The sequence below is a fragment of the Pararge aegeria genome, chromosome 21 (genome assembly GCF_905163445.1).
Source record: "Pararge aegeria chromosome 21, ilParAegt1.1, whole genome shotgun sequence".
NCBI classification, from domain to species: domain Eukaryota; kingdom Metazoa; phylum Arthropoda; class Insecta; order Lepidoptera; family Nymphalidae; genus Pararge; species Pararge aegeria.
In genome coordinates, this window is record NC_053200.1 from 11,186,772 (window position 1) to 11,208,347 (window position 21,576).

Genomic DNA, 21,576 nt, shown 5'->3' on the forward strand with positions numbered 1-21,576 from the left:
ATTGATGCAGTTCATGCCATAGACATATGTTTATAGTTCTCTATAGATTATCTGTCCTCCTCAATTGTCAAAATTTTGCTGGTCTGTGGTCGATCTTAAGTCAAAAGTTCGCGCGTGTGTGGGTGTTCCCGCCAAGGATCTGTCAAAATTAGCAAAATCGGGAATAACTTTCGTGTATATTTTGGATTTTACTTTATCATATTTTAATTTTAGTTCTAAAAAAATATCAATATGTCGAAACCGGACACAGAGTCCTTTATAAATAGGAATCCGGATGAAAGTGACGAAGATTGGATAGCCGCAATGGACAATCTGTGTTCCAAGTTAAATGTGGATCCAGTGGCTGCAGCGAAATCAAAGGAGTCCTTTTCGGAAATCAAGCGAAATTATACATTAGATGTAAGTACACGGAGCACTTTATTATTTACACGAAACAAAGATATCAACTTCTTGAAGTACTGTTTTAAACGACGCTACCTAATTAATATAGTGCATTAAACAATAAAAATAACATTCTTGTGGAGTTTCAATATATTTCAAAACTCAAAGCATCTTGACCATATTATTTTTAGAAAATGGTATTATCTCCATGTTAGCATGCGTGAATTGAGGAATGAAATTTAACTTTAATGAAATCCAAGACAATCGAGTGAAGAAATGGTTTAAACAAAACAACTCAACTTAAAGAAACCATACGTAGATATGCCTTAAAACTCACTGAGAATGTGTCATGTTTGAGAAGCTTTAACTATTAATTTATTATTATTTTTAAGCAAATGGATAATCCTGAGCACACATTAAACTAACTGACTGATCTAGGTCAGTTGGGTTGTCTTCTAACACAACTGTCCTAAGAAGCAGTGTCATGTTTTCCAGGTTCACTCTAAAGGAATGCATATTTTTTTTACTCCAGCATAACTTTCAAGTGTCTCAATAGATTTGTATGTATGGTTGGAATCCTTACATCATTGAGAGTAGCAAAGGCTATAAATTATTTCTAAATATCCTTTGTGGTACAGCTATTTTCAAATGTAAAATTCAATCAACACAACCAGTTTTTTTTAAATTTTAATAAATGTTTTCAATTATTTTTAGGGAGATGTTTTACATTGGATGGCATGTGCATTATATGTTGCATGCCGTACATCAATCACCCCCACAGTGCAATCAGGTAAAGCAGTGGAGGGAAACTGCGTCAGCCTCACTAGATTGCTAAGACTATGCAACATAAGGTATTTATTTAATTACATTCATAGTATTTTAATTACCAACAGCTACATTAAATTCAATGCTGTGTTGTGTCATTAGGCTTAAAACTGGCTCCTCTGGTTAATTTGAACACAGGGATAGCATTTTGAAGGATGTGTTCCTAGAATGCCCTGTGAATTGTTGCCCTGTTTATAGACAATGGTCTCCCAATTAGCAACAGATGGGCCCTCTGCTTATTTATTCCTATATAAAAAAAAAAGTGCTTAAAATTTTTAATACAAAAGTGCATCTGTTTCAACTTAAACTCAGCTGTCTTAGTTCATTTCTTGAACCCACTTAAAGAAAGAAGATAGGTATCCTCATGATTAAGAACAGCAGTAAAAACAAATATTCACCTCCCCCCCCCACATTCTCCTAATAATACATGTGCTTCTAGCACAGAATGAATTTTGATTTTCATGAAATCCCATTTTCAGCCTTATACAATTTTTTAACAAAATCAAGAATTGGATGGAGATGGCTTTGATGTCGACAGACTTCAAGGACAGAATAACAAGATTAGAACATAAATTTGCTGTGTCAACTGTACTTTTTCGTAAATTCCAACCTATTTTCCAAGAACTCTTCTCTGGCTTGACAAATGAGCCACCTAAAAATAATTCTAAAAGCAAAAAACACAAGTGAGTATCAACATCTCATTACTATGACACCTCTACTGCTAATCATACAATTGTTTGTACTGGTCTCAGTATGCTATGCCACCAAACATAAAAGAAAAGACCTTAGATTTTTTCCACTAAATTGTCTATTTCTAGAACTTTCATAAGGGTCTGGGTATTTTTTGATAAAGCAAATTAGATGGTCAATGTCCAGCGTGCATATTTTTTATATCTGCTTTGCATTGCAGAGAAATACCATACACATATTGTTTGGTTTGCACTAGAATTCCCTACCCTTAGTGAAGGCTTAGTGATACTAGAATAATGAATACTGAGTGCAGTCACTTCTACTTTCAATGAAATGAAATGGAGAGAATTGCGTTATCATACCATCTCTTGAAGACCTTGGATAGTTCCAATACTAATTCCAGCCATTAACACCTGATTATAGTTGCACAATTTAAAAGAATAGTAGTAATATAAGTTTTAAAAGAATGCTGTCTCGGAGGAGCATGCAGGCATAATCAATGTACTTTAGTTCTGGCTCTGACAGGACACTGGGGAATTTGTACAACTTAAAGCTGATCTGTCAAGAGGCAGTGGAAACACCACTGCATATTATCTGTCACTGTCCACTAATGCAGGACAGTGACAGATAGCATGCATGCAATAGCATTAATCTAGGAAAACATAAAGTTATGAGGCATCTTCACAACTCAATAGATCCACAATTGCTGACTTAGCATTGGAATTTGCCCTGCTAGCCTCTGCCCAAAGAAGAACAAGATAATACCTTAAGCATAATAACATTTTTATTCATTTTCAGGTTACATCCATGCACAACAAATGCTCTATTTGAATTTACATGGTGTCTGTATGTTTGTGTAAAAGGGGAATTTCACAACTCTGCCGACGATCTAGTTGATATGTATCATGTCCTACTATCATGTCTAGATTTTGTATTTGCTAATGCCTATATGTCAAGAAGGAAGGATTTAATTAATCCTGCTTTTAAAGGTGATTCTTTTGTTATTTTTTGTTTCTAAAATGAGATATGGAACAAAAGGCATCAAGGCTTCTGTTTCTCTATCTCTGATTTTTTTTATTCTAGTAGTAAATTTTAATGTGTCAATCCTAATACCGTAGGGGAACCTGGGTGTTTATCTGTATATTATAAGTATTTATAGTTATTATTCTTAAAACAATATTACACACATAGCACAAGCAATGCTTACCTTAGTCCTAGGTGGCCATGTGTGTTAATTATCAACATAATATGATAATTTTAATTTTTTTAATGATTGAGAAAGAGGGACCAACTTAAAGGCTAATCATTTACAATGACATATTGTGTAATTATTGTAAAAGTTGATGTGATTTATTTATTAACGATAGGCCAGCGCTTGATGACAATCATGCCTGTTACAAAGCAATGATGTTGTTGGAGCACACTTGCCTTGAAAAAGCCCGTTCACTCTTGCCTTGAAGGTACTCAATTGATAATACAATCAAAACTTCCAGGTTTACCAGAGGATTGGCATGAAGATGATTTTGATTTGCCAAAGAAACCACCGTGCATAATATCAGTGTTATGTGAAATCAAAGAAGGCTTAGCCGTTGAAGCTGCTACTATGAAAGAATACAGCTGGAGGCCTGTAATTAAGACATTCTTTGAGAAAGGGGTGAGAAATATATAAATTAAAGATAGATTGCTGCTGTTTTACCCGCAGTGAATTAGTCTATTGATTGCTTTTTTAGAATGTGAAGGAAGACCTATGTTTGGTGTAAAACTACGAATGTTCCTGGATACTACTTTGGGAATGTTTTTCTAGGATCATAAGTAGCCTCTGCTACTCTTAGCTCTTTCTACTACCTCTATGCCAAAAATCAATTGATTTGTTGTTAAGATACGGTGTTAACAATGAAAGACACACAAACATACTTTCGCATTTATAATATTTGCCCACGACTTCTCCGCGATTAAATTTTGGTTTGCATCCTCTATTTTACCACCCTTATAAAGTGATATGCAAAGTCACTAATCTAAATGCCAACTACAGCGTTTCTAAACATCAAAAAAATAGGACTTCGAACGTGTTAAAAAGGGGGGGCCCTTTTTAACACGTTTGGAGTAAATTTGGTTAAAAAAAAAATTAACTGACGTCCATGGATAAAAAATAAACCTATTTTCTAAATTTTAGGTTTGTAGGGTTGATAATAAAAAAAAAACAGCAAAAACTTTCATCTTAAGGGGGGATTTTCCAAAATCCCCCTTAGTCTGGTGAGTGATAGAATGAGTAAGTCAGTTTTCTCTTCTATATTTAGATAGTATGGATTAATATCCATACTACCTTTGATGAGGTCACGTAAAGTCCCATTTATTGCAATCAATGGAAGTCTAGCTTAATTTGCTGTACTCCACGAAAAGCAGGAGAATCTGTATGGTGTAATTAATAATTTCTTCAATCCTTATACTCCACACCAAGCAGATCTTCGGCAATGTACCCTCTACGAACGATTAGCTCCGAAACCGGAGCATCCTCAGGAGATGTTGACTAATGAATAGAGACTAGAGATGTTGACGTTATCAATTAATTGTCATAATATGTAATATTTTTCATCTATAAAATCTCTTTTTTCTAGATTTTAAAGGGTAACAGCGATCAACTAACGGGCTTATTGGACATCGGGAGCTTTGACGCAAATCTGAAATCATTGAACAACCTATATGAAACATATGTATTGAGCGTAGGAGAGTTTGACGAAAGAATATTTTTAGGTACGTAATGTTTTTCAAACTAAAATTTAATAAGTCCTAGCTGATATTTTTAACATAAACATATTGTGTTATCTGAATCCCACAAAGAATTCCTTTGTTTTCGCTCCTCTTAAAAGATGAGATATTTTTTTTAACTAAGATGTGAACTTGCATTAAAAAAACATTTCTTTTCCACTCTCCAATATTAACAGGAATTTCAAATCTCTACCTCCAACAGCTTTCAACCATAGGCATAATTGTTATATGGGTATAAAGATACATATAAACATAAACTTATATTTAGTTGTGCAGTTAATTTATTCATTTTAATAATAAGTACAATTTGATATTTTATAATTCATATTTTTTTGTAAGGTTAGTATCAAAGAGATCTTATTTTTACATTCATACTGGCCTTTTTAATAGTAGGTCTGGTACTGGCCATGTACATAATGTTTATGAAATTTTTAAAAATGTCTTTAGAATTAACATTCACAAAAAAGTTTCTCTTTTCTGATTTTCCTCAAAAATGTCTCGATTTAATTTGTTGAATGCATATTTGTGGTATTTTGAGAATTATGGTAATTTTTTCAACATAAGGATTCTTTATACATATATTTTTGCTTTTCGTACAACGGTGATGCAGTTTTGTAGAATTTATGTGTGAAAAATTTAAATAGTAAATATTTAAAGTTTTATATTATGGAACATATAATCCCTGGGGCCATGGCGTCTGAGTGCAAACAAAATCTGGTCAAAGGCTTGTGCATTAATTAGATTAATTATAAGTTTGTAACTTTACTATCAAAAAAGTTAATACAAGTTCTAACAAAAAAATTGATAATATTTATTAATTTAATGAAACCTTCTACCCAGCAAGCAAGCAATATGTCGCTGTTCCGGTCATTTGTTCAAAAAATGACGTATTTTTATCACTACTGTAGTTACTAAACGTATTTTGATTATTGCCTAGAAATACTTTAGAGCAACTATTAAAACGTCATCGTTTTTGTAGAACTTTTGTAATCTTAAATATCTTTTTAGGTGAACATGCCAATGAACAGATTGGCACAAAGAATAAGGTATCAGGAGATGAAATATCGCAAGTCATTGCATCGTTTGGTCCAGTAAGTATTATATATTTTTTTAACTTTTGTAGTCTTACCGTCCCAGCTGGAAATCATACCTATAATGGCAAGGCTTGAGTCGGTGCTACTTTAATCTATTGTAAATTAATCATTGTCGCACGTGTCTTATAATTTATGTATTCATCTGTGGATGCAATAGCTTTCTGATGGTGAAAGAATCATTAATATTGGTTTGATAATTATTTCAACCATGTACCACTCGGGATGATTATATCCCGGTGCTACACAACTTCACTTTTTCTTGGGACCCAGTAAGAATTATATAAAAAAAATTCAGACTTTCCTCCAACTCTTAACTCATATACTGGAGTCCAGTCTGCGGCCGCTATTGCTGAGTACAGTGGTACAAAATCTTTTCTACGAGTCTTAAAAAAGTTCCAACCCGTAGGTGCATTCGGGCTTGGTTCGCTTGGACTAAAAGTCTTGTACAAGGTGACCCCTCGAACTTCAGTGTCAGCGTTATTCCCTTTCGCAGCTCGCATGCACTCTGGGCATCTCCAACTTGCTTTGTAATCCTTTGTCATTTCTTCAAACATCTTTTGCGATACAGCTTAAGAGTTTTGCTCATTCTATATATATCACAGCACTGCATCCATTACATTTAGTACGAATTTTTATTTCTTCAACTCAGTCTAACACATCCACACCTAAGGACATACGATAAAAGACCGACACACGCATAGTACCTACGCTACACGACGCGTACCTAATAAAGTGACAGGAGTCACTTGTTTTTAATTCCGCATGTGATGTTGAAAGCGATTAGGACTGCACCTAATCTCTTTCAGTAAAAACTAGTGCTTCACTCAAAAAATATTAGCGTTTCGGCTTCACAGACGAGTCTCAGAGAATGTAAATAATTTAGCTCTAAAGCATGTGAAGTATTCTTTCGGTTTTCATTTACACATTGTATATACTACAGAGCTACTATTATTACAGAGCAGCCGCGCTTGTCCCGACACGCCTCTCACTGGACGGCGTTATTTGGCCCATCGTGAAGAGTTAACGCCAGTGTCGGAAGCCACAAACAGCCTGGCGCGCCTCGCCGCTTTCCTAAGGCACACGAGACCGAAACCATCGCCACATCTGCTTCGATTCTTCGCGTAAGCTCTTTTTATTTTTCGAATCCTTACTTTTTTATCCAGTTCCCCGGCATCGTACCGGAACGCTAAATCATTAGGCGGTTCGTCTTTGTCGCTAGGGTTGTAAATACCCTCGGCTGAAGGAACTCAACTTTGACGGTGTAAACCCCTTGGCTCAGAGTACAACGTTAAGCCGTCGGTTCTGGTTATTATCACTAACTTGTGAGTAGTTAAAGCCCACCAACCCATATTAAAGCAGCGTGGTGGGTTCATGCTCTAAACCGTTTTTCCTATGAAACAGAAGACCTGTGACCAGCAGTAGGACGTTACTAGGCTGCGGATGATAATTCAAAAGTGATTTATTGATATAGAACTATCACAGGCACTTATGAAGCATTCATATGTAATATAAGTTACCATTATAGTGAGGTAATGATGATAACTACATTCGTTAACTTAAAAGTAAATTCAGTAGGGTTCCAATGCGCCCTGGTTTAAGAAGAGCCCACACTAAACTTTGCCGGGTTTTTTTTGTTATCACCATCTCAGTAACATCTTACCCTCTTAAAAGACAAATTTATCTACCACAGTGACTGCGGTGTCAGTGAAGAGGCCATAAATTCGAACGTAATCCAGCCGTGCCAAGGCTGGCAGGAGCAGTTCGCCAATAGCCTCAAGGAGTCCAACTGCAGCAACAAAACCATCGGCTTCCGATGCAACATGGTCACGTGTTTGTACTTCAAGGTTTTGGAGCATATAATCAGAGAGGAGCACAGAAAAAAGCCGCAGTTATCTTTAAAGGTATAAATTTCACTTTCAACTATCGCCTCTTTTTTTCCCTTAAGCTTTTTCTTCTCATCAAGATGAGTTTCTCTCGTTTCTGATCACGTGCTCCGGATATGAGGCTCTTATAACTAATCAATAAATAAATCAACAATTTATTTGCAATTTACATTAATAAAATAATAAAAATTAAAATTTTACTACCTTATTATATATTACATATCGCTATCTAGCCCCAAAGTAGCTTGTGTTATGGGTACTAAGATGACTGATGAATATTTCTTTATGAATAATATACATAGATACTTATAATATACTGATAAACACCCAGACACTGAAAAACTTCATGTTCATCACACAAACATTTTCCAGTTGTGGGAATCGAACCCACGGCCTTGGACTCAGAAAGCAGGATCGCTACAAACCGCGCCAATCGGCCGTCATTACATTACTCATATACATTGTTGTAAAATCACAATAATCAAAAGCAATTGTTATGAAAATCCTGTCAATTTTCCTCCAACCAACCATAAGTTGCTTTCCCACTTTAGTAGTTAACATCTTAAACCACGAATATCCCCTTATTGTTAAAGGAGTCAATAATTTTATTACAATTCACTCTGATATTTATTATTATAATTATTTATTTGGTTCCAGATTCTTTTATCCCAGGAGACGTACCAGCTCACAGTGTACGCGTGCTGTACGGAAGTAGTATTGCACGCGTACGGAGTTCACTCGTTGAGGTTCCCACGCGTGCTACAAATATACGGGCTCAGTGCGTTCCACTTTTACAAGATCATTGAGTTACTGGTGCAAGCTGTTGTAGAGAAACTTAGCAGGGATGTTATCAAGCATCTTAATGCGGTAAGTATATTCATCGTCATATCAACCATTGGACGTCAATATTATTTGGATATTAAATAAATAAATAAATAAATACACTACGACAATACATACACCGCCATCTAGCCCCAAAGTAAGCGTAGCTTGTGTTATGGGTACTAAGGCGTCTGATGAATATTTTTATGAATAATATACATAAATACTTAGAATATACATATAAACACCCAGACACTGAAAAACATTCGTGTTCATCACACAAACATTTTCCAGTTGTGGGAATCGAACCCAGGGCCTTGGGCTCAGAAAGCATGGTCGCTGCAAACTAATAATAATAAAATAAATATACTACGACAATACACACATCGCCATCTAGCCCCAAAGTAAGCGTAGCTTGTGTTATGGGTACTGAGATAACTGATGAATATTTTTTTATGAATATAATACACATAAATACTTATAATATACAGATAAACACCCAGACACTGAAAAACATTAATGTTCATCACACCAACATTTTCCAGTTGTGGGAATCGAACCCACGGCCTTGGACCCAGAAAGCAGGGTCGCTGCCCACTGCGCCAATCGGCCGTCAAAATATAATTCCACTAAATGAATATTATTTCCACTTGTGCGCCAGTGCTCTGAGAGTTAATAAAGCTGTGTGCTAAGATAAATTTATATCCTTTTCCCGGGAGTTAATTGTCTCCTCTCCATGCTAGACGTGCAGTAATGTTTGGTTTTAGGTAGAAGAACAAGTATTAGAGTCTCTGGTATGGACGTCAGACAGTCCGCTTTGGGAGCAACTCACAAAGACGCCTGTCCCAGCATCCACTGATGTTTATGTACAGGAGTCCCCCAATAGCCGGAGGAATATAAGTAAGTATTGCTTATATTTTTTATTTTGAAATAAATGAGTCGCAAGGTGTATTATGTTAAGGAATATCGTAGATTTAATAATAGTAATTATAATATGTTCGAACCTTATTTCGCAGCATCGGCATCTTAACGTCATTTGAATTTGCAATACTAACAAAAAAAACCTACCAATAAATCTGAACAACAGCACTTTCTCGTCTGGGAGTTATTTAACTTACTCAGGGTGTTTTACTATAAATTATTAAATGAATGATCGAAAAGCCTGGGTATTATATATAATAGCAAAAATTTATATTTGACTATGAGATGGTGATAACATAAAAAAATCTCTGGCTCAGTTTATTGTGAGCTCTTTGACCAGGGCGCCTTCGGAAACCTAGATTTAGTATTAAGTTAACGAATGTAGTTATCACCATCACCTCCCAATAATGCTAATAATATACATATGTATGAACGCTTCATAAGTGTCTGTGATAGGCCTACATGAATAAAACCGTTGTTTTTGAATTCACTAGTTGTATGTTACTCTTACCGTCATAGTGAAAGACATTCACAAAGTCTGGGACAAAGATGTATTACCTTTACCTGAGAGCTTTAGGTTCTCATTTAAACTTATCCAAGATTTTTTTTCTTTCAAATAGGTGGTCTCCAATCGCCTGTGTCTGCAGTAATCGATTGTTATATAACGCCAATGGCGGATCAGGCGAAGAAGCAACTGTTCAAAGACAATGTTAAACCGGGGCAGTCACTATTAGGTAAGAATTAACAATTATCAACTTAAGGTACATACATTTTTGGAAATGCGCCCCCCGGTGCAACCCGCGGTGAACAGGTCTGTACACATTTTTTTATGGCAAACTGTAGCAAAATTTGAAGCTAATATAAATAATAAGATTTGAAATCCACTTTTAAAATCCGGAGTATTCCGGAGTAAAGAGTAGCCTTATATTAAACCAGGGTATAATCGATCAATGGTAGACGTTAATGGAAAGCGGTCTAATGGGTCATTTGTGAAAATTGGTGTTCCACAGGGTTCTATATTAGGACCTTTTCTATTCCTTATTTACATTAATGACCTGCCTTACCTTGTTAAGGACAATCACGGGATAGTATTGTTTGCTGATGATACATCACTTATGTTCAAAATTAAGAGACGTGAATTAGCTTTAGACGATGTAAACAACTATCTCGCTAAAGTAGTACAATGGTTTGAAGCTAATAATTTGGTTTTAAATGAAAATAAAACTAAGTGCATAAAATTCACATTACCAAATGTTAAACATGTAAAAACCACTATACTACTTAATAATGAGGAATTGAATCCGGTGGATACAACAGTATTTCTAGGAATAACGTTAGATGCTAAACTTCAATGGGGCCCTCATGTAAATAATTTATCGAACAGGCTTAGTTCTGCTGCCTATGCAGTAAAGAAGATACGCCACCTGACAGACATAGAAACTGCTAGGCTAGTCTATTTTAGTTACTTTCACAGCATTATGTCATATGGAATTTTACTATGGGGTAATGCTGCTGATATTGGCACTATTTTCGTGCTGCAGAAGAAGGCTGTTCGTGCGATCTATAAAATGGGTCCGAGAGAGTCATTGAAAGATAAATTTAAAGATGTTAAAATAATGACACTCTATAGCCAATACATATTTGAAAATTTAATTTTTAAGTTCACAAAAATATATCAAAATTTAAAAGAAAAAGTGACTGCAATAATTTAAACGTTAGAAGCAAATATAAACTTGCAGTGCAGTACACTAGACTACACAAAATAAGCAATTCATTTAAAGGAAATTGTATACAATTTTACAATAAATTACCGGTTGATATCTTGGGGATGTCACTAAAGAAGTTCAAAAGTTGTATTAAGCGAAAGCTTGTAGAAAAGTCCTATTATAGTATAAAGGATTACGTAAACGATAAAAAAGCTTGGGTGTAAACAATTGCTCTAACCAGGTTGCTTCTTAAATTTTTTCTAATGACAATGTGAGATGGTGATAACAAAAAGAACACCCGGCTAAGTTTGTTGTGGGCTTCTTCTTAGACCAGGGCGCGATTGGAACCCTCGTAGCTTTAGTTTTAAGTTTACGATTGTAGTTATCGTCATCACTACTCACTGCTATGTACACATTTTGTATACAATAACGCATCAAAAGTGCCATCTATGTGCCTATTTGAATAAAGGAATATTTGACTTTGACTTTGACTTTGAATGCTCACTTACATTATAATATTTTATATCTATTAAAACATTTTTTTTTATTACACTACAAGTTAGCCCATGAATGCAATTTCACCTGTTGGTAAGTGATTATGCAATCTCAGATGTTAGCGGGCAAACCTCTTAGGGAGTATACTTCTCATCGGTAACCTTTCCACCCGACCAGACCAGAGGTAATTCAGAAAATACAATTTCCCAAAATGCCCCTGCCGAGAATCGAACCCGGGACCTCGGCGCTAACCAGGCAGCGAGCTCGTCAAAAATTAGTGAATAGTCTAGTCGACAAGTTGAAAATGGTACAAAATAGAGATACTGCTCTTATATATAAATCATGTCATTTTTTAATTAATTATTGGCATTTTTATTTATAAATAAATAACTACAACGTTTATATATTTTATTACTTAACAAAATAGTCTTGAAGGTCTGTAACCGTATGTGCATTATTTAAAAAGTTAGGAGTCACGAAAGTTAGAAAAACATCGAAAAAAATATAAGTTTTTATAAACAAATGCGCGTAACAATAAATTAGTAATAACTAAAATTTTTTTGAATAATTCATTTAAAAGATCGTTTAACTGTTTATAAAATCGACTAGAATGTTTATTTATGTATCTCTAATAGTTTAAAAGTTATTTCAGTTTTTTAGTAGACAAACGAAGCAGCCGCTTCAACTTTTGTAACACGTGTTTTTTAAAAGTACAATAAAAAATTGAAAAATTTTTTTTTTTATACTTTGTTTTATATGGTTGTTTTTGTTAATTTTAGAAGTTTTAGAAAAAAAATAAAAAAAAGTTGAAAATTTGTTTATAACAAATTGGTAAGTTAATAAACAATAGAATTGTTAATAAAAAAAATTTTTTTTTGTTACTTTATAGAGGACTGTCAATTATGATTTTTAGAAAAAAAATAATTTCTTAACTAATTATTTAAACAATAGAAATATAAAAAAAACGATTATAAACAATTAAAAATTGTTATTAAAGAAAAATTTTTTTTTTTAAAATCATAATATTTATAATGTAATAAAGTTGTGAAAATTTTTTTTTTAAAAATATTGATTTAATCAATTTGTTTATAAAAAATTTATCAACAAATGGCGGGAAAATTTTTTTTTGCAAATCAATTAATATCTTGTATTAATAAAAAAACGATAATATGATGATTTAGAAAAAAAAAAACTTTTTTAACAACATTACTTGGATTTTTAAGTTTTTGTTCAAGTAAAAAAATTGTTATAAACAAAGTATAAATATTTTTTTAACTTTTATGGCACGATCTTGTTAAGTATGTATGTAAGAAAGGCTCTACGAAGTGAAAATTATTTACGACCATTATTTAAACATTTTTTTTCACTTACAATTAAGACGGTAGTTCGAGAAAATTTCGTTAGTTAACAATTGTTTAACTTGTTGAAAAATTAACTTTAAGTAAAATTTCCAACGGGAATGAATTATTTATAGTGTTCAGAACACACCATAATTTTTTTAAATTAAAAAAAAAATATTCAATACCTTAAATAAATTAATTAATGTGCCGTACTCGCTTTTGACGCCGCGCGCGCAACCTAAAAATGTCGCGCGCGGACCTATCTTCAGCGTTAAATTAAAATTATAAATAATGGAGATAGAGTTCCGAGAGTTCGGAGTTTTTTATTGGAAATTTCCTCCTCTTTCAGAATCTTTTTTTGAAATTTCTTAAATATTAATAGTTTATGAAATATTGGCAAAAAACGAAATGCCATTTTTTTTTCATCTTTAATTGTTTATAACTTTTGCAATTTTTTATGTGCTAATACACGCTTTTAGCACATTTTTCTAGACGTCATTCCGGATCCAATGAGCTATCGCACGTAATTTTAAGAGCAGTATCTCTATTTTGTACCATTTTCAACTTGTCTACTAGACTAGAATTTGTTAAAGCTTTTTAAAGCAAAAAAGGTTCAATTCCTTCCTTGATTTAGTAATGCAGTTATCGCAACCAAACACATTAATTTAAATTCTTTATGATATGAAAAAAGAATGGAAAATATTCCTGTTAATATTACGCCATATTTTACGTTCATAAATCACCAATAGCCGCAGTGAACTGCTGGACTAAAATTCTGATCGCAGTATAAGGCAGTAGTAGCATAGCGGACGCTTATGCCCATTCTTCGTTTTATTCTATACTAGCTGATACCCACGACTTCGTTCGCGTGGATTAAGGTTTTTTATTCCCGCGGAAACTCTTTCATTTATCGGGATAAAATGCAGCCTATGTTTATTTATTTATTTATTAAGAGCACTAACAACATGCATATTACACGTTTTTAAACATAGCACACACACAAAAACATGGACTGATATGCACGTCAATTACAAGTGCACATAGCATTGACAAAATGTTGTGTGTACTTAATTTGACAAAATAAATTGACGTTAATAATCGTTTTCAGTACAAACAAATAATGTGAAACAAGAAGTGTCACCATCCACGTCGCCGCCCCACGCGTCTAGTTCGGAGAGCACGCCCAATACCACTCCAAAGAAGGCCAACAACTCCTTAATACTCTTCTTTAGAAAGGTCAGTTCATTGTTAATACTCTATATTAAATAAAGGTTAACTTTTAAGCTATTTTATTTATACTAAGGGTATTAGCCGCGTTTTTTTTTTTTGTTTTTAAAAAGCTCGAGTAAACTGTACACTTTTCCGAGATAAAAATAACCTATGTCTGCAATTCCATAGCTCGGGCTTTTGACAGAGCGTTTGTAAAACAAAAATCAAAGTACAGGATTTGCGACTCTAAATGAAGTTCATAAGGTCCATTTTACTTTGACGATTAATACTCGAAAAGGACTCCTCGATTGCAAGCAAGCAAATCTTGTATTCATATAAATGGCGAGTGAAGCCGTTCATTTAAGAGTTACTGACACTAACATTTATCAGCCTGATTGTGACGTGTTATTATTATATTTTTTCTTTCACGTATATGTAACGATGAAATTTCGGTTCTTGTAATGAGGCCCGCTTCAGCGGATGCACTTCAACCCTCCAGGATCTTTTGTGCTCATGAATTTTCGTATACATCGTGGTAACATTATTCCACTTGTATTCTACTCCTTTCTTTATGTTTCTGTTTTTTTATATTTATATATATGTTTATGTAGTGGTATACAATTGAGAGTTAAATAAATAACATTTTCGGTGTCCAAAGTGTTGTGGTAGAGAAAAAATATAAATATTGTTTAATTTTTTTTTTACCCCGTATCACTCAATTGAATTTTATAATTAAATTCATTCAATTCATTCTCATTTTATTTAATAATGATTTAATTAAGTTTGTTGAATTTTTAACAATTATTTTTGTCCTATCCAACAGTTCTACAGTCTAGCAGTGGTGAGAATGAACGATTTGTGCACGCGGCTTGGCTTAATTGACGAGGAGCTGAAGCGCAAGATCTGGACCTGCTTGGAATACTCTGTGATGCATCAGACTCAGCTTATGCGGGATCGACACCTGGACCAAATTCTAATGTGCGCTGTCTACGTTATTTGCAGGGTAAGTGGCTTGTGGTCTGAGCTGGTGAGAATGTGAAGTGATGAGAGGGTCATGATGAATAATAGTATAGAAAGATTATTTTGTAATACAACATAGTTTTGATACTAAAGAAATCAATATACTACGACAATACACACATCGCCATCTTTTTCCAAAGTAAGCGTAGCTTGTGTTATGGGTACTAAGAAAACTGATGAATATTTTTTTTTAAATACATAAATACTTTTAATGTACAGATTAACACACAGATAATGACACGGAAAAACATTCATGTTCATCACACAAACATTTTCCAGCTGTAGGAATTGAACCCCCAACCTTTTACTCAGAAAGCAGGCTCGCTTCCCCATCCGCCAGTCGGCCACAATAATTAAAAATATACAGCAACAACTTCACATCAGCAGGTTCAACCCCCTCAGGTTTTTCCTTTCCTAAAGACCATGTATTTTTATTAAAATTCAATAAATAGGCTATAACGATGTTCAAAACTTTTCGACAAAAACCCAATCTTTGTATTATATTATTGTTTAAACAAATTGATTTAAACGTCCTATGAATACAGACCATTCACTTGTCAAAACAAGGTAATTTTCCAATATAAGACATTTTAACTAAATTTCTAAATACGTAAGGGTAGCTTTTTCCCATCCTCGTCGCCAATGTAGTAAATGAAAGACCGAATACTCGTTTATTACTGGCGACGCGTGATTGTCGCCGTACGTTGGTTAGGTACATTGTGGTAGGTTTATATATATACATCATGTATGCATTATAAAATTGTTCCAGGTATCGAACACAGCTACAAATCAAGTGGAAAGAACATTCGCGGATATCATGAAGTGTTATAGACAGAGGCCGCTAGCAGACAGCCATGTCTATAGATCCGTTTTAATCAACAGGGGCAACGAAGAAGGTATGTGTTTATGTTTTTTTTTTCTTAATTGTTGTTAAAGCGTCGCCGGGGGATAGCAGCTAGCATAAAAGCTCGCCAGAAGTAATTGAGCCTCGGGGCTCATCAACATCTCGTAATGATGGGAAACGTCCACCTAATAGTTTCTCGGATTAGGTCGAAGTTTGGACTGTCTGTGGGTTATTGGACCAGGTTTTGGTCCGAACGCCGAACGTCCGTGACGGTACAAATCGGGAAATCTGGTATATCATCGTTCTTCTTTTGCTTTCGGCTCAGGTTCGCCTGGTCACGTCGACCGGTTACGATCTATAGTGCCGCCTATATAATCCTTACTTTAATTGCATAACATATACACTCTGGCAAACTAAGACTCGTTTGTAAGCATCGATACATTGTAATGTCAAAGTAAAGTACACCTAATTTAGTTTGTATTAAAGATGAAAGTCAGCCACCCGTTTAAGCCCTGCGCTCGTAACGGAATATATCTAAGTAAAAATTAGTATTAATTATAAGGAAATACTTATTTCAAAAATGGAACATTAAACATTGTTGGTTCATGGCCATTTAACTGGTAGCGGTACAACCGAAGAATTTCTCTCTGACGGAGATAAAAGTGACAACGTAAACTTGTGAATAAAGTACGTTAAATCGGAATAAAAATTTAAAGTAATCAAAGACTAAAGTTAATTTTATTGCCACGATAACTTTTTCGATACTCAAAAGAGAGATAGATATAGATCTTGTACCATTACAAAAAAAACGTAGCCATACTCCATACGTATTTCTCCAGGATTTCTTTCATTCGTCCATTTTGGGCTATGCACCCACTTGCTCTCATTACAAACTGACCATCTGTATTCATATTTCAGAATCACCCGAGAGAGGAGACTTAATAAACTTCTACAACAAAGTTTATGTGAAATGTATGCAAACCTTCGCGCTCCGATTCACGGGAAAGCATAGAGATGTGAGTTACTCTTGTTTTACAACTTTATAGACTTAAACAAACGTGGAAAGTCATAGTTAACGTTTAACTTTTTGTCAGTAATTTAACAGAAAAACCAATTCAAAGAATCTCAGTGTTAAAAGACTATTTTTATTGCGGGCAAACAAATGCATGCAGACAAAAATATGGACTTGAAGTCGAGTCGAAAACTGTTATATTCGAGGTAACTGAATATATTGTCTATATTTTCTTAGGACCAGTTAAATTGTTGTCTTTTTCTTAAGTCATATTTTGCAAATGATACCTTTGCTTCTGTAACAGTAGTAGGACCGTAGAATATGATACCTTATTCAAACTAAGAGTTAACCTAAATTGTAAAAAAAATTACTTCTATTATACCATGCATATCATATCTTATATCATTTATTTTAAACTCATTTTATTCACAGGAATGCAGTCTATCCCCATTGCCAGCGGGTAGGGCCGGGCGTGCGGGAAGGTCGCCGGGTGGACAACGCGTGTCTGAAAGGCACCAGTTATACGTCAAACCGCTCACCACTCCGCCTAACCATCAGCATCACCTTACCTATCGCTTTAGCAGAAGCCCCGCTAAGGTAAGGAGGAAAATTTATCTCATTGTACAGTGCCGTTTATCCACATTCCTAGGGTTAAGGTTATTTGCTAGATAGCACTTTTAAAGGAAAAATGAGTTATACATCAAACCGCTTACTATTCCGTCTGACCATCAGAATCAAATTACTTATCGTTTTGTCAGAGGAACTAAGGTAAGTAGGAACATTTATCTCACTGTAGAATGCCGCTTATTCCCATCTAGGGGCTATGTTACAAGCGTTACAAAATAAAAACCGAAATTATACTTTACATTTAAGAGGTACATTATGTACTTTCTCTGAAACTTACCTGTGACCTAATAGTTTTGGGCGATCGTTTTTACTGAAAGAAGTCAGATACAGCTCTATCATCACATGCAAAAGGTACCATGCGTGTGTCGGTATTTTATCTTCAATAACGTTGTCACTTAGAATGTTTTAATTAGTTTGTATGAAAAATAAATTTGTTTCTTTTTATTTAATATTTTTACAGATTAATTCCTTATGAAATATACTCATGCACCCTTCAACAGTATTCCGTAATTCCGTTACACGTTGTATATCAAATCGCTCATCACTCCGAACACAATGTAAAAGTCACGGTTAGAGGTAAAAAGAGAAATGCGTAACGCGGGCGGACGATGCGACGTGATGGCTTTGGCCTTTGGGTATAACTACAATGTCTAGAACAGCGAATGAAACGAGATGGGGGATCAGATGGATCAGAGAGAGATGGAGAGAGAGAGAAAAAAAGTATAACTTGTAAAAAATTGTATTGTCCTTCAGGATCTCCACGCAATCAATAACATGGTATCCTGCGAAGTGGGCGGCATCAAGCGGGCAGTGGAAGGCAGTGACGTGGTAGTGAAGCGCGCTCGGTACACGGCCGCCGGCGTGGCGCGCAAGTTGCAGGGGCTAGTTAGCGACCGGCAAGCGGTGTGATGACACGCACTGGTGAGTGGACTTTACACGTAAGCACGCAGAAGTGCGAACCTCTCTAGCGCAATGGTGAGCGCTGTGAATTTAAGCACCAGGTTCTTTTCAAGGAAGGGGCCATTTGGGAATTCAAAATTTCTGAATTTCCTCTGTTCTGGTCTGGTGGAGCTTTCTGGGTGGGCTTTGGCAGTGGCTAGTTACCACCCTACCGACCAAGACGTGCCGCTAAGCGATTTAGTGTTCCGGTGCGATGTCGCGTACAAACCGATTAGGTGTGTGACTACCATACTCCCCAACAGGTTTGCCCGGTACCATCTTAGACTGCATCATCACTGACTAGCAGGTGCGATTGCAGAGGCTTACTTCTAGTGGAATATATAAAAAAAATCTAGCTAGATTAAACTAAAACAGGCCATCAAGTCACCTACCGATGTGACAAAAATAAAAAATAAAAATGTGGGAGAACAATTTTTTCTGTCTGTGCTAAGCGTGCAGGGGATGTAGTTTTGGGTGGACCTGCTAACCACCATGAGGGAGGTACCAGCCTCACGAGGGTTTGGGGGTGAACCTGAAGCTCTATAGGTGTTGAGCCACAGGGATCGACAACTTCCGGGAGGAGGATGGGTCTAGTCGTCAGTCTAAGGATTAGGATTTATTTTGACCGTGGATAATACTAAACAAATCGAGGTCCAATTTTTACTTCCTCCCACCTCGCCGGCGAGGATGCTGTGCAGAGATATCTATGCTAGAATGCACTGTCGGCTGTTTTTATTATGGAAGTGGCATAAAATCGAGAGTGTAAGAAGATGCTTCAACCACTTGCAATTTGGGGTATAGACCGGCTGCGTTGAGAGGGGAACATTTCTGCTTTAGGAGGACAATGCGTTGATGAGTTATGATCTTCCGATGATGTTTAGGTTTGTTTTAAATGTTTTTACACACTTATAGTTCGGAATCACTTTACTACGATATTTACAATATTGTTTAGAGCCGATAAACATGCCCAAACATGTCAACATCCCAGGGATCCCAAATAGACTCACTGCAGCGTAACCGAAGGTCGCAACCAGTCTCTGTAAAAATATATTATTTGATCGACTTGAAAAGTATTTATTAAACTGATATTTTTTTTCTTTTCAGATATAAAACTACCCGCCATATTTACACGAGGCATCCAAATGAAGTTCAGTCATATTTATTGTAATACTGTAAAATGTTGCTTTTAGCTCTCTAGGGTGTATTCTTTTTCTTTTACAATCGTTTCTATTCGACTACGAAAATGACGAATTTTTAAAAATCAATTACAAAATATCGAAAAAAAAATTTTACGTCACAACAATCACACGGACCTGCATTCAGCTAAGTCAGGGATTTTGTATAACAAGCGTATCGCACACTTATAAGGGTGACATACCATGAGCGGTTTAATGAGTAGGTAATAAAAGAGTACATCGCTGAACTAAAGGCCTCTTCCCAACTGGAAATGAGATACCGATAGTGAGTGGTCATAATTTTCTAGTGGTGCGCGTGCTAGCGCGGTAAATGCGCGCGGATTTATGGCTTGTTATATAAAACCTTTAACGCATTGATTGGTGCTACTTGAGCGTTTCTTACATTATTCCTATTGTTTTTACTATTTAAATCAGTAATCCTTGAGAAAGCTGGACAAATATATACACAACATGTAATATTTAAAGGTAATTTAGTAAAATTATGCACTTTTTGCAATTCACAAAATATATGACAAAAATCAAATTATATAAATGATATAAAAAATGAATATTCAACTGCGACTGCGTCATAATCAAACATATCGTCTTCGATAGTCCCATACCGCATAACTAACATTATGAAATAAGTACTATGCATTACTGTCTTCTTTTTTGCACGCAAGAGACCGTAGTTTATTCATAAGCTATGTGTTTTCTACCAGGGCTATATGCAAAAAATAAGTCGCAGAAAGTCGTATTTTATATTTCACTTAAAAACAATATATAAATGTATATATATATACATCCTGTTATCTATATGGGCACGTAAAGCGATCGACCCTCGCCGATTCTGTAACTGAAGCCCGTGCCCGCTACAAGAACAATATTGATTTAAATCTGCTTAAATGAATAGTTCATTTAAGCAGTAAATTGATTTTAAAACTAGTCCATTAGTTGAGAGAAAATCGTGCATATATTCCAGTTTAAACGTTTATTCGGTTCCGGACAGTCTCAATGCGAAAAACTTGCGATTATTCCGAATAAAAAAGAAAAAGTTTTATAGATAAATTTTACATCTTACGAAATACAGGTGCGATTTTGAATTGAGCTGTGAATATTCGATATGAATGAATAGAAATAGAAAAAGCAAGTTTTCTTACGCTGTGTTAAAAAGTGTACGCTTGTACGAATTTAACAAGGCTAAAGTGCTTGATGTTTGATTGCTAGATATCCGGTATGGGTTTATAATAACGATATGCAATACGAATACTTCCAGTATTCGCATAGATATCGAAGCAGAAATTGTTGCTAACGCTATAAACAGCCACTTGATTAGACAACACAATTGAAGTATATTGATCTCATATCTTATTTATGTGGACGTTTTTTGTGTTAATATGCCATATTATCTAAAGTTGCTCATTGCTATATTATAGTTAGTAAGTTTTAAGAGTTTTGTAACGGCTGTGTCGTTTTTTTCAACCGAGGGCTTTATTCGCTGATATTGAATAATAAAATGTTTAAAGCCATTTTTTAAGTAAATAAACTCTTGCAACTTTTATACAGAAGCCTGAAGTTTCGATCTTTAATATCACGCCATTTAGCTCGAACAGTTAAAACACTATTACAGCTGCAATTCCTATATATTATACAGCCAATAGGCTACAATTGTAGCCTATTGGCTGTATACGCTTTCATACAGGTTTAGTAAGTATACAGCTATAATAGCATTTTAACTCTTGGTGAAAGTTGGTAAAGCGATTAACCGGTATGAACGGTTTGCAAAGCGAGTTTTAAATATTCACCTACTCAATGTAGGTATTTGTT

General features: G+C 35.0%; 1 protein-coding gene across 1 annotated transcript; it reads left to right on the forward strand.

The window, feature by feature from the left end:
* The first annotated feature begins 124 nt into the window (after positions 1-124).
* Positions 125-21,216, forward strand: LOC120633108 (retinoblastoma-like protein 1). Its single transcript, XM_039903217.1, has 19 exons — positions 125-399; positions 1,096-1,232; positions 1,686-1,889; positions 2,695-2,885; positions 3,390-3,550; positions 4,512-4,647; positions 5,671-5,753; positions 6,714-6,877; positions 7,447-7,657; positions 8,297-8,506; positions 9,229-9,361; positions 10,003-10,116; positions 14,032-14,159; positions 14,956-15,135; positions 15,922-16,048; positions 16,915-17,012; positions 17,441-17,605; positions 18,389-18,556; positions 19,679-21,216. Exons 1-18 carry the CDS (start codon positions 232-234, stop codon positions 18,542-18,544), a joined length of 2,766 nt encoding a protein of 921 aa, XP_039759151.1. The 5' UTR covers positions 125-231; the 3' UTR covers positions 18,545-18,556; positions 19,679-21,216.
* The last annotated feature ends 360 nt before the right edge of the window (positions 21,217-21,576 follow it).